Genomic DNA, 13,300 nt, shown 5'->3' with positions numbered 1-13,300 from the left:
TTTAATTGATATATAGTGTCAAGCACAACAATTAAATACTAATAATAATATATTTTGTGACATTTTTGTTTGGCATTGTGCCATTTTTTTATTAGTACAAAAATACTAAAAAGCGCACGAGTGTTACAAAATGTCGCATGTTGAAGCTACTGTAACGAGCCAATCGTGTTACATTCACGTGGCGAAAAAGACGTAGTAGTTTCATAAATGACATGTTAATACATCAAGAAGAAGAATTCGACAACTGCTTTCCATAAGTATTGTCTTATTAGCACCGGCTAACAGTTATTCACATAGCTGCCAGGTGAGTCGGCCTCCAGTCACATGGACGCAAACTGCAAATGTTCTCGCGTAAGCGAAGATGTAAACTGACCGGTCCAATCCGGTTTCTGTTCTTCCAACAGGACTTCACAAGCAGCTGGCGGTGAGAGCGTCTGGGGACAAGCTTCTCCTGTCGGTGAATGTCTGGAAGCATCAAAGCAACAGCAAAAGGAAGGCAACAATTATTATAAATAGATGACAAATACCGTTACTGTCGTGTCACAATTATAGAAAACCATCGATGCTAAAAACATAAAAATATGTTGCAATGCAACTGTTCCACATGCATCATTAAAACTTTTTAATAAAATACATCATAGTCACCAGAGATCAAGGCTATTTAATGTATTACATTTTTTCCCCCTCAAATCAACTCATCAATGACAGAAAAATGCTATTGTTGTTGGGAAACAAATTTGAGAGTAGAAACAGCACGATTTATGATGTTTTAAAATTGTTAAACAGAAAAAAAGAGGGCTTCAGACATTTTACAACTTGTCTTAAATACAGGTATAAATTATATGTTTAATGATGTTTACAGGAGGAAAGTTGTATTTTTTTTTTTTAATTTTTATTAAAAGAATTATAACTGTAATTCAACAAAAGATGCTTCTGCCAAATCTAATACTGGGGTCGAAAGAACTGAGTGATAAAAGAAAAGCGGAGTCTTTAAAGCAGCATATAAAGTCCATTTGTTAATTTGTATTTATTTTTTACTCGTTAAAAAGTAGGGACCACCCCACCAAAAGCCCCCCCACCCGGCCCCCGGCCCTATACTAACTGCCTACGAGCTGTATATCGTATAGTTTATACAGTAGTCTGCTCGCGAGATGGGAGGAGCAAGATGGCCGCCCTGTCACTTCAACGGCTTACACGGACGGCCGTGTATGGGCTATCGGCTAATCCAGTCATATTTTCTGATCAGTGCTCTGGGCAGATTAGATTGACGTGGCAACACTTAGGATGAAATCTGATTGGACACAACAAAATCGGACATACGCGCACGTTAGCCTGTCTAAGGTTATTGCATTGTTATGTTAGCAAGAAGCTAGTGGCTTGTCATGAGACGATGTTTGGTTTGGGTGAACATTTTGGTGTTGAAAATGAAAATGACACAATGTGTCATTTTTGTTTGTTTTCTGTGTGAGTTTTAAAATAAACGCATGTTCTTATTTGGACAACTATGAGCCCTTTCATGAAAGAAGGCCGGACACTCACAAGATTGCGAGTTGGACTGAGCGAGCGGGAGCGCATGTAGCTGATCGAGCTTCTGCTCCACTGTAAGCAAATAGGAAGACAAATTACACGTCAGAGCGCCGCCATCTTGCTGCAACTCGCACTCATGCTACTTTCCGTACCACAGCTCCTTCCTTGGTCACGACTTCGCCCTTGGCCCGCACGGTGCCGCCCTGCATCAGGGCGGGCCACACGTGGTACGAGACCAACTGGGCCGAGAGGTCCGAGTCAGGGCTGCGGCGGTACCTGTCGGGAAGAGGGGCGTCAACAACACGGGGTACGTCCGCAGTGTCTGTAGCTGCGCTACACAATTCATTTGTTTGGTAAAGGAGAAGGAAATGCTAACTTCCTTAGCATAAGCTAATCCTTTTGCTATACTGAACAGCTCGGCGTTTTTGTGGCCATACTTGTTGCTGATGTAAAGTTCTCCGTCGCTAGCAAAGGCCAAGTCAACGGGCGGGTCCAACGTCTGCATGGTGAACGCCAGCTTGCACGACTCTCGAACCAGGGGCGTGGCCACGGAAAAGTTGACTTTTGGGATGGAGGCGACGCGAGGGTTGAGGTTTATGGCGCTGAAGACTTCCTGTTGTGGGGGGGCAACGCAAAAGGTCACGACCCCCCGATGGCGGATAATGTGTTTCTATTCCTTCTTACTTCCACGCTGTTCTGCACGTCATAGAGATCCTGGTTCCGGACGATGTAGTCCACCACCGCGTCTTCCAGGCTTTCGGGCCCGAAGTGACACGACGCGAGAGTCTTGCGAGCGCGCAGCCGGAAGAGACGGTGGGCGAGTTTCGCGGCCTTGAAGGACTCCTGACACGCAACAAACAGACACATAAACAAAAATTATATATATATATATATATATATATTAGGGGTGTCAAAATTTGTGCATTAATTTTAAGTACATTTTAAGTTCCTTTAATGCCACAAAAAAAATTTAACACGCGATTAATGATTGCAACTTAGTCTGTCCTGGGGGAATTCCAGTCGCAAGACACGTCCACATCAAAATTTAGCGGTAATAAATGTAATAATAATGCGTATATTTGTAGGTGAAGTTGTATTTTACAAGTTTAAAAATGTGTTATTCGTGTTAAAGATTAGATAGCTCTTAATATGAGAAGAAAAATGCACTGAGCTGTCACCAAGGTCTTACAAATGCAATTATGCTATCTAGTGGCAGAAAAATGACCTCAACACAAATCAATATCACAGTTGTTTTTTTACAGTGCAGTACATATTTTCAATTTGAACGACATTTTATGAATTATTATTAAATTACTGTATCGCTCACTAAAAGATGCAGCCATATTTCTATTAGTTCAACATTTTTTTCCCAATTTTATGTTGACAAGAGTATGAAAACTTAGGGGAAAATTTATTTTATTGTACATTTTATTATACATTTAGAACAGATATATAATTTTTTTTTAATCCTTAACTATTGAAGTAATTTAATTGCCTGACACCCCTAATATATATATATATGTATATTTATTTTAATTAAATTTTTTTGTTTCCCCTCCATAGTCCACTGTTGTAGCCACTTAAGAGCGCCTCATCGTCAGCTAGAGAAAAACAGAAAAGTTAGGCAGATTTTTTTTTTCTTAGGTCCAACTTGACAGCCGGTGTGTGGACCGGGTCTTCAGGCTGGCATGGCCATTTTGGAGTGCCTCGTTGTTGCAGTGCGGAAAAGCCGTTTGACGACATCACAGGTCAAGTAGTATCCGTAATTCCTATTTGCAGTAAATGGAATTGGATTGACAGCTGACGTGCTCCGGATCGGCATCGCGAGAACAATCAAAAGGCATGAAAAGGCTCGAGGGTTCGGTTGGGCTCATTCGGACTCTTACCACCACGGCAATGAAGACGATCCTCTGGACCGTCTCGGCGTCGTTCAAGTAGCCCAGAAGCTGTAACTGCGCCTCGTTGCGCTCCACGTTGTACAAGTCCCTGAAGCGCGACAGCACGCGCATGAGGCGGGACGAGCTGGTGAGCTGCGACCGCGGGATGCCCTCCGACCCGAGGAGGTTCGAAGGCGGCCTCACCGAAATGCTTCTGGCCAGCCTGCCGGACGCGATAGAAGGCATGAGACGGAGACTTTGTTGGGTGCGGACTGTTTCCTGGCAAAAGAGCCATTTTCAGCCCAAGAAATCAAAAAAATAGATCTGCCCGGAGCCGCAATACATTTCAATGACAGGAAATAATGTGTTCGAGTAGCGACGCACTGGAACACTAAATTAGTAAAAAAAGAATTATTGCAGCATCCAATACTTTGCCATTAATTTTCTTCTACCATTCCTCTTTAGTTTTTGAATTATTACTATTATTTTGTGGAATTTTTCATACTTCATTTTTCAATTTCTGAACATTTTATGGTAATTTTTTGCCTCTTTTCTTCCATTTTTTGGACATTTGGTAACTATTTTTGGACAGTTTTCTCTGCTTTTTTGGCTACCAATTTTCAGCAATTTTATGGTCATTTTCAGATTTCTTCTTTTGTTTTGGGACATTTTATAGTTACTGTTTGAATGTTTTCTTTGCTACTTCTTTTTAAATTATTATAATAATACATCTGACTTTTTTGGTCATTCCAAAAATATTTAATGGAATTTTTCTGCCTTTCTTTTGTTTTGGACATTTTAGCTTACTTTTTGAACGTTTTTTCCCTGCATTTTTTTATTCAATTCGCTGACGTTTTTGTTAATTTCCTGCTTTTCCTCTTCCTTTTTGGACATTTTTAGATAATTTAAAAAACTTTTTCATCTTTTTCTGACAACTAAAAAATTTGAACTCTGACATTTTTGGGGGGAATATTGAATATTTGTTTTATTTTTATCTAAAGCATTAATTCATCTGAAGAATATTTTATCAAAAAATACAAATCAATATGTAAAAAATCAAAAAGATTAATTTCGACTATTTGTTTTTAAGAGATCGACAGGGAGCCACAGGAGAGGGGGACGAAAGAGCCACATGTGGCTCCAGAGCCGCAGGTTGCAGACCCGCTGGTTTATAGTGTAAGCGTGTGAGAATACCTCTGTGAGCTCAGATACGACACTTCATCCCTCAACTTTGACATTTGGCGCTCGTAGTCATGATAGGAATCCAACTTCCTCTTGTAAAGTTCATTTTGTAAGTGTGTTGCTCTCAAGCTGAAAAGACAAAACACATGTCACGTTTTTTGAACGAATACAATGCAGGGTAGGAAAAAAATTGCAAAACAGGGACCGTTAAAGGGACACTCCTTCAAAAATAATTTTTATATTATTATTTATATTATTACTTCCCATCAGGAGCTATTTCAGTCTTCTTTTTTTTTCCCGGGGTAGTTCTGCATGCGTATGCGCGCGTGTTTCACTTACTTTTCTTTCAGTTGCAATATTTCATCATCAGTGTCCTGCAGCGAGGTGGCTGTTTTGCTGTTTGTCTTGTTCAGATCCCTGTGAGCGTTATCCAGCCTGGGAAAACAAACACATCCTTTATATGTACTCTATTCCATTCCATTCATTTTCTTATCGAGCTTGTCCACTTTTGGGTGACCTTGGGTGACCTTGGGCGACCTTGGGCGACAGGTAGATCCTGGACCGGTTCGCTAACCAATTGCAAACACGTAACTGCGCTTTCACTGCTAGCTCAATGCTAACACAGAACGCTACCAGTAGTCAAAGAGGAGAACAATTTTGGTGCTGGGTACTTTATTAATTCTTGCAACACCGATACAACTCCACTCTCGACTTACTCTGCCTTGACCGAGTCCAGCTGCAACCGAGTGGAGCAAAGCTGCGACTCCATCCACTGCATGTCGCTCATGTTGCCGCTCGAGACATCTGGAAGCTTCCGCTCCTTCTCTGACAAGTCCTGGTGAGCACACACAAAAATTCCGTCCATTTAACCAATTAGGATCGTCCGGCCTTGGCAGAGGTCATCGTTACAGCCACCGTGAGTTCACTTTGAAGGGCGATGTCGCCTGGAAAGGACTGAAAACGGCGTCTTTGGGGACGGGGAGCCGCAATGGCGCGAAACACGCCCCCAGCCACGGAAGCAAGCGCGTTTTTAGCGTGGACGCGCCGTCTGTGTGTTGACCTGAGTCACAGGGAGAGAATGAATGTCACACACAGCTAATACACGCATACAACATAAAAGGTATATAAAAGGTCGACACACCCCAGTTCAAATGACAGGTTTTTGTCAAAATGAAATGAAGTTTTGTCAAAATGAAATGAAGTTAATACATTTGAGTCATCACACACCTGATGCCATTTAAAGATAAAAAAAATACTTGTGGTATCTGTACTTGATATTGGTATCGGTGACTACTCATAAGTTGAGTACTCGTACTGGTATCGAAAATGGTATCGAACTGCTCTAATTAAAATGTCACAAAAAACAACATGTGCAGACTTCTTGTATCCACAGTAGATGATGTGAAGTGGTTACCTTCAGCAGCTACAGAGTTAAGGATGGCAAAAAGCTGCCCTTGGATTTTGGCCGTAAATTCCATCATCTCACAGCAGCGATTCATGTTCTCGTCACAGGAAATCACCTTGGGGAGAACGAAAATCGCATTCATGAATGTTTGGGGGGTGACGTAATAGTGCTTGACTTGTGAGGGCAATTGTTGCAAACTCACTCTAATTTCCTGCTACATAAATTCATTCAGTTATAGTTGTCTCGTTTTTTATCAAACGCAACACCAGAGCTAAACATCGACCCTAAAAAGGCGTACATTTTAATACAAAGTAAGGATGTAAATCACTTCCGGATTTGCGTGAACAAAACAGGAAGTAACAGCCCATGAACCATCTTTAAAAAAAATCAAGTCGAAGCTCTTTGGAAAACGTCGCGCGGTTGCCATGGCGACTCGTTCCCATAGCAACCAAACTCACATTGTAATTCTGCAAAGTGCTAAAATAAGCGTATTTTGTGGATTTAAAAAAGAAAATAAACTAAAAATGACGAGTGAATGTGTCATTTGAAGTCATACCATGACGCGAGGCTGCCGCCATTACGTGTTATAACGTGCACCTACGTCAGATCAGAGTGAACTTTAAATTCTTGAAGAACTTACATGATACTCTCTTTGCCATCTCTCCAATCTGTCCTGTAAAACATTGAAGTAGGACTGAGTTACCAGGGCGTTTATAGCATCCGCCATTTGTGTGCTCCTCGGAGGTGCAAGAATAACAAAACCAAACCAAAAACCCTGTCGGGTTACGCGAGGGAAAATTATGAAGAAAAAACAACAACTAAAAGAGTTATCCCCGCCTACAGGTGAGTCGACGTCACGTCATCTCCTGGCGACCTTTGTTTCACAGCATCCGGACTTTTCACACGGAGGCTGTGTGGCCGGTGATGTGCTTTGAATCCAGATTTAATCCATTAATGAAACGTAGTTACATGTAGTCAGTCAATCCGCCATTTTAACTAGTTACATGGCGCGAAAGTGCTCTACCTGGATGCTGTGTTCTCTCGAAATGGACATAAAAATGTAATGGCACACCGTCAAATTACACCGAATACTTGAGTTAGTGACAAAAACACATCGGTATTTCCAACGAAAAGAACTAAATGTCTAAACTTTAAAATTATATGCAAGTAAAGGAAAATGCACTAGGGGGCAATGTCGTTTAATTTACACAGTTAAGATCATTTATGAGAAATAATACATAAATAAATATGCAATAAAAGTCAATAATTATGATTAATTTTATATTTTAAATCAAAAGAATGACAACACAGAGTCATGTGTAAACCGTTATTTTGTGTTTAAAGGACTATGCGCATTGGAGGGTCACCAAATTATATATTATATAAATAATTAATTCATTCATTCATAATAAAAAAACAATATACGGTCAAGTTGTCTCGTTAATGGAAAATATGAACAAATGTGGTTTGCTATTTTTGGGCTCTTCCCACCATCGGAATGTACCATTTTACAGAAACGAACGTTTTCATTATTTGAAGCCTTTTAGTAGACACGACAAATATGACAACGTTTCTGTGCTTTCCGTTAAAGCGATACAACATTTAACAAAGTTCGCACCCGGCAAAAAACACGATAAATATGGACAAGACGAACAGCGGAGCCGTGGAAAATGGTACGTCCCTTCACCACACTCCGGTAGGAGAGAGAGGGAGGATCAACATGGCGTCCGAGCAGGTCCGTTATATTCTCAACTTGTTCTTGTTTTCTCATTTTGTGGCACCATTTTAAGTATACTAAGCGAATAATTACTTTCGTATGTGCTCGGTGCACCTGAACTCTTCGTATTTAAACCCAGCGCGCTGTCATTCGAGCGTAATAAGCATTGGCCTTCCTTATCGTAATTGTTTCATAAAGGCTGCGTTGCATGTAAAATGGGATTAAATGTGACACTTTATCAGGCTTGTGTGACGACGAACTAACGCTAAGGGCGCCGATAATGAACGGTTTATTAGATCTGTTTTGATGCTAAATTGGGAAGGGTGTATTTTTAGTGATGGCCACACATGCAGACAGGCTGGCTCATAGCAGACACATTCCAGCACACATAATGTAATGAGAATATGAACAGGATTCATTCGTACCAATCAGAACTTGCTTAAACGGGTCCATTGTCATTTCAGAAAGTAAAAGGTCGCATATGTCCAAATAAGAAAGTGTGCGGTTGTGGACGACCACAATGTACCTCAGAGCACTGGCAGTCCAAGCTGCTTCTTCTCCCCCCCCCCCCCCCAGTTGTATTGCAGCCTTTTCCAGAAATGCCAGCCAAGTGCGGCCGCACAGGTTTTGTACCACATGATCTTTCACAATATCTGCCGTTAACTATTCTCCAGGAGAGCGCCAACGGGCCGGTGAAGAAGTCCATGCGGGAGAAGGCCATTGAGAGACGTGGCGCCAACAAGGAGCACAACAGCAACTTCAAGGCGGGCTACGTGCCCATCGAGGAGGAGCGTCTGCACAAGACGGGTCTTCGCGGGCGCAAGGGCAACATGGCCGTGTGCGTCATCGTGCTGCTCTTCCTCCTCGCTTTGATTAACCTCATCGTGAGTGCGGCGATAACAAAAAATGCAGTGTCTGCCAAAAAACGCGACAATAATACAAATGACACTGCGCAGTATTGTAATGTATAAAAACAAACAAACAAGTGATTTCTTTACACTTGACAGTTAAGAACGCATCCCATACAATGCGTCTGCAACTGTGCCGTTCCATTCAGATCACTCTGGTCATATGGACGGTGATCCGCATCGGTCCGAACGGGTGCGACAGCATGGAGTTCCATGAATCGGGCCTGCTGCGCTTCAAGCAGAAGGCCGACATGGGCGTGGTTCACCCGCTGCATAAAAGCACGATCGGGGGTCGCAAGGACCAAGACCTGCTCATCGTCGGCAACAACAACCCGGTAAGAGGAGATGGAAAAACCAGTCACGAGGGCTCCCTCTAGTGGTACATTAAAGGATCACTGCCTCTACAACTGAACAGTTCAATACATCTGCAGTTAAAAATTAAGAGCAGTTAAAAAAAAAAAAAATATATATATATATATATATTTTTTATATATATATATATATATATTTTTTTTTATATATATATATACATAAAAAATATATATATATATTTTATATATATATATATATATATAAAAAATATATATATGTATATTTTATATATATATATATTTTTTTTATATATATATATTTTTTTATATATATATATATTTTTTTTTATATATATATATATAAAAATATATATATATATTTTATATATATATATATAAAATATATATATGTATATTTTATATATATATATATATATATTTTTTTTAATATATATATATTTATATATATATATATATATAAAAATATATATATATATTTTATATATATATAAAAAATATATATATATTTTATATATATATATAAAAAATATATATATGTATATTTTTTATATATATATATATATATTTTATATATATATATATATTTTTTATATATATATATATATATATATATATATATATATATATATATATATATATATTATTTTTTTTTAGGTGCTACTTTGTGTAAAAAGTCCAAGAAGCACTGATCTCGATGTTAAATGTTGGTTGTTGCAGGTAATCTTCCAGCAGGGCACCTCCAAGTTGAGCGTGGAAAAGGACAAGACATCTGTGGTCAGCGACACGGGGATATCCTTCACGGACCCTCGCACCCAGACCACTTTCTTCAGCACGGACTACGAAAACCACGAGTTCCACCTGCCAAAAGGTGTCAAGGTGCTCAGTGTCAAGAAGGCTTCCACAGAAAGGGTGAGCGTCGCACTCAGTAATCACCTCAGCAAGCTTCAATATCGGTTCCAGGAACTTTTGGTGCTTGATTTAGTTCTGGGAACAAATCATTTCTAATTGGAAAATGTTGCCATAATTGGTCGTTACCTGAGCCCCGAGCAACTGTGATGTCATTTTCAGCCGCCAGGTGGATTTTGCTGCTGAAGTCATATTCCACAAACGCAATATTAATCAGATTACCGTTTTTAGACTAATGGTGCCGCAAAGAAAGAACAATTCATTGTAAACTGAATTTTTGACTTGATCCCTTGACCCTTTTAAACTCATTCAAACCCAAAAACGTATGAATATTTATTTTTTTATAATTTGTCCTGCACTCCCCAAAAAAACCTATTACATAATGCGTTCACTCGCTCAATGCAAATAGAGACAAATAAAATGTTGAGTTTAACGGCAAGCTCTAACAGCCGTTAACTCATTTGCTCCCAAAAACGTATAAATCCGTTCTGTTTTAAATGTTTTAAGTGTCCCAAAGACGTATTTATACGATTTTTATGCTTGAGCATACAGAAGGCTTTGATGCAGCCTCTCAACTGCATAGAACGGTTGAAGAAATGGTAGTTATTACAAAAACGGCCAGCAGGCCTGCAGAGTATAAGAGATCAACCAGAGCCATGTTGGAAAAAAGCTCATTTACCCATAATTCTAAACAGAAATGTGAATAATGATTAAACTTAGCTATATTCGAATGCTAATCACTGTCAAACAGAAAGATACAAATATACTTTTTTTTTCCTGATGAAAGAAGAGACTAATCTTTCTTTTGGTAGGTTCCATGTTTTGATAGCAATAGAACACAATATTCTGCGGGCCTTGCAAAACCAGTCCAAATCCAGTCAAAACGGCCGGGAGCGAAGGGAGTTGCTTCAGTCAAAATGTCTGCCAGTGAATGAGTTCAGTTTCTGGAACGTTTAGTTTTTGGTCCATGTAGTTCCAATTTGTACGCCTCCTCCTCTCCTGTCAGATCACCAGCAATGCCGCGTCAGACCTGAACATCCGCGGGGACAGCAAGGCCATCATTCGCGGCAACGAGGGCGTCAACATCATGGGCCGCACCGTCGAGTTCCGCATGGGCGGCGACATCGAGCTCAGAGCCGTAAGTACACGCGCTCACCCCAATGTACATTTTCACTCGGTTACTTCCAGGGGTGTGAAAGGTGCGTTCGCTCGCTCGCCCGCTCGCAGGAGAACAGCATCGTGCTGAACGGCTCGGTCATGTTCAACGCCACGCGCATCCCCAACTCGGCGGGCGACGTCTACTTCGACGAGGGCGTGGAGCGCTACAAGTTGTGCATGTGCGCCGACGGGACGCTGTTCCGCGTGCAGGTAAAGTATCCCAACATGGGCTGCCAGACTTCGGACAACCCGTGTCGAAACACCCACCAAGGACTGTAACCCCAAGACCCCGCCTCCCTCTCACAAAAGGGGGAAAAAAAAAAACTGTATTCATGGTTTACATGACGACAAGCGTTTGGAAGATGCAGTGTTTCGTTTGACCATCCAGTATTATTTTTATTATTTTTATTATTTATATCCTGGAGGGTTGCACCAGGACTTATTTGGCAGCTGTGCGTGCGTGCGTGCGTGCGTGCGTGCGTGCGTGATGTGTTCACTGACCACTAAGCGATAAGGTGGATTTATGCACTGCAGTCATGCTCAAAGCTCTCAAACTGTCAATCGTGACATTGGCTTCACCGGTTATGGATGTGCTTGCCATACATGTGCACAAGAGCCACAGCAGGTGGTCAAAAATGTTGGACACGGCTCCCACAGCTACGTTGCGGCTCGTCGATATTGTTCAAATAACCCTCCTGTTATACTGCGGGTCAAATTGACCCGTTTTCAAGTTGAAAAATCATTGGAAAAACAGTTTTTAATTTGGAAAATGGATTCAACCTTTCACGTTATTTTGTTCTTTTCTTCCTTTATGTATTAAATTTTTTTTTTATTTAATTGATTGAAAAAATACATTCTAATCCAGTAAAATGTAAGTAATGTAAACAAAATATCAGATAAAATGTATTTTCTTCACATTTTGTTATTTTATATATTTTTCTAAATAATTTAAAAAAAAATGGGTCATTTAACCCACTTAAATGAAATGAAAGAAAACGTGTTTTTCTTGTGTTAAGTTTTATTTTCCCGTTAATCGTACGTTTTTTTTAAATCAATTTGAACCATTTAGCAGGTCAAATTGAGGTGCCTAAAAAATATTTGTTAAAAAGACAATTTCATCTGATGGCCTTATTTGTGTTTTAGTCAAGCAGCTTAAGCTTTTTTACGCATTTTACAGAAACACAACATAAAACAAACAAATAAAACATTAACAGTAATACGATCACGAGACATGCACACGCTTTTGACGTTTGAAGCACTGATAGACGAAAAAGAAGAATCTGCGTCCTTTCAAAAGACGTGATCAAGTTTGCAGAAACAAACATAACAGGAGGGTTAATCCTACCGAATGCGAGTATTATTTGATTTTTGTACAACCTAAACGAGGATGCATCGTAAAACCTGTGTCACATTTGCTTGCCAACATTGTGGTGTGTTTGTTTGAATAAAAACATGGCGTGTCAGCGTCCTTATCGTTTGTTTTGGTTAAAGGTCTCGGGGCGTGTTCCATTCGAAAATGACGGCCTTTTATGATGGAATAGAATGTGCGGGCTGGGCCGTCAGGAACGCACTTATCTCGACGTAGAATGGGGAAGACAGTAAGTAAGGCATTAACTGCACGTAAATGATTGAATTTCATTTCTGGGCGGGGTCATACTTGAGCAGACTTTGGCCACGAAGTTTAAAGCACCTCACATGTGACGAGTCGGTGGTTTGCTGTGGATCGTTTGGATTGGAGACGATGGCTCGGATCGGGATCCTTTTGGTGCTGCTACTCGCCGCCTCCGGGCTCCGCTGCCGCTCGCCCGCTTGCCCGCCGTCCTGCTCGTGCGCCGGGCCGTCCGCGGTGAACTGTTCCTCGGCGGGCCTCCGGGCGGTGCCGCAAATCCCGGACTCGACGGCCCACCTGGACGTCTCTCACAACCGGCTAGAACGGACGCCGCTCGCGCGCCGGACGCTCCCTCGGCTCCGCAGCCTCCGCTTGGCCAACAACAGCATTGCGCGCCTGACGCTTTGCATCCACGGGCGTGTCCAGGATCAAGGGTGCGCCTCCTGGGCCCCGAACCTGCAGCTGCTATCTGTGGAGAGGAATCGGCTACGACGAGTCCCACGGGGTGAGTGAGTCACCAGGTCGTAAATGCTTCATTATGCTCAGCAAAGGTTCTGCCACGCGTGAGAACCAAACAACAGGTTTAGATAGGAAAGTAAAGTTAGGGGTGAGAAGGCAGTGTCACATGCAAAGCAAAGACAAGTGAGTTCAATGATTTGAAAACTCATCGATTTTGCCT

At 41.1% G+C, this 13,300-nt stretch overlaps 2 protein-coding genes across 6 annotated transcripts; one reads left to right on the top strand and one right to left on the bottom strand.

Moving 5' to 3' along the window:
* Positions 1-131: 131 nt before the first annotated feature.
* spata18 (spermatogenesis associated 18) lies at positions 132-6,963 on the bottom strand. 5 transcript variants are annotated; one of them, XM_086089488.1, is made up of 13 exons: positions 6,833-6,919; positions 6,632-6,664; positions 6,001-6,106; positions 5,513-5,646; positions 5,303-5,421; positions 4,926-5,021; positions 4,599-4,715; positions 3,414-3,627; positions 2,212-2,370; positions 1,965-2,140; positions 1,680-1,803; positions 1,540-1,599; positions 132-465 (listed from the first exon to the last, which is right to left on the bottom strand). In XM_086089488.1, exons 3-13 carry the CDS (start codon positions 6,083-6,085, stop codon positions 409-411), a joined length of 1,341 nt encoding a protein of 446 aa, XP_085945614.1. In that variant the 5' UTR covers positions 6,086-6,106; positions 6,632-6,664; positions 6,833-6,919; the 3' UTR covers positions 132-408. The 5 variants fall into 5 exon arrangements, with proteins under 5 accessions (XP_085945614.1, XP_085945617.1, XP_085945613.1 ...); XM_086089491.1 differs by lacking the exon at positions 6,001-6,106 and having other exon boundaries at positions 6,833-6,963; XM_086089487.1 differs by having other exon boundaries at positions 6,632-6,950.
* A 674-nt stretch (positions 6,964-7,637) lies between these two features.
* Positions 7,638-11,833, top strand: sgcb (sarcoglycan, beta (dystrophin-associated glycoprotein)). The gene is made up of 6 exons (XM_086088768.1): positions 7,638-7,726; positions 8,383-8,592; positions 8,766-8,951; positions 9,666-9,857; positions 10,861-10,992; positions 11,082-11,833. Exons 1-6 carry the CDS (start codon positions 7,712-7,714, stop codon positions 11,289-11,291), a joined length of 945 nt encoding a protein of 314 aa, XP_085944894.1. The 5' UTR covers positions 7,638-7,711; the 3' UTR covers positions 11,292-11,833.
* The last annotated feature ends 1,467 nt before the right edge of the window (positions 11,834-13,300 follow it).

The sequence above is a fragment of the Leptonotus elevatus genome, chromosome 11 (assembly GCF_054856555.1).
Source record: "Leptonotus elevatus isolate MCC_2025b chromosome 11, RoL_Lele_1.0, whole genome shotgun sequence".
Taxonomy (NCBI): Eukaryota; Metazoa; Chordata; class Actinopteri; order Syngnathiformes; family Syngnathidae; genus Leptonotus; species Leptonotus elevatus.
Note: the sequence above shows the minus strand (reverse complement) of the source record. Positions and strands in the feature narration are given on the sequence as shown.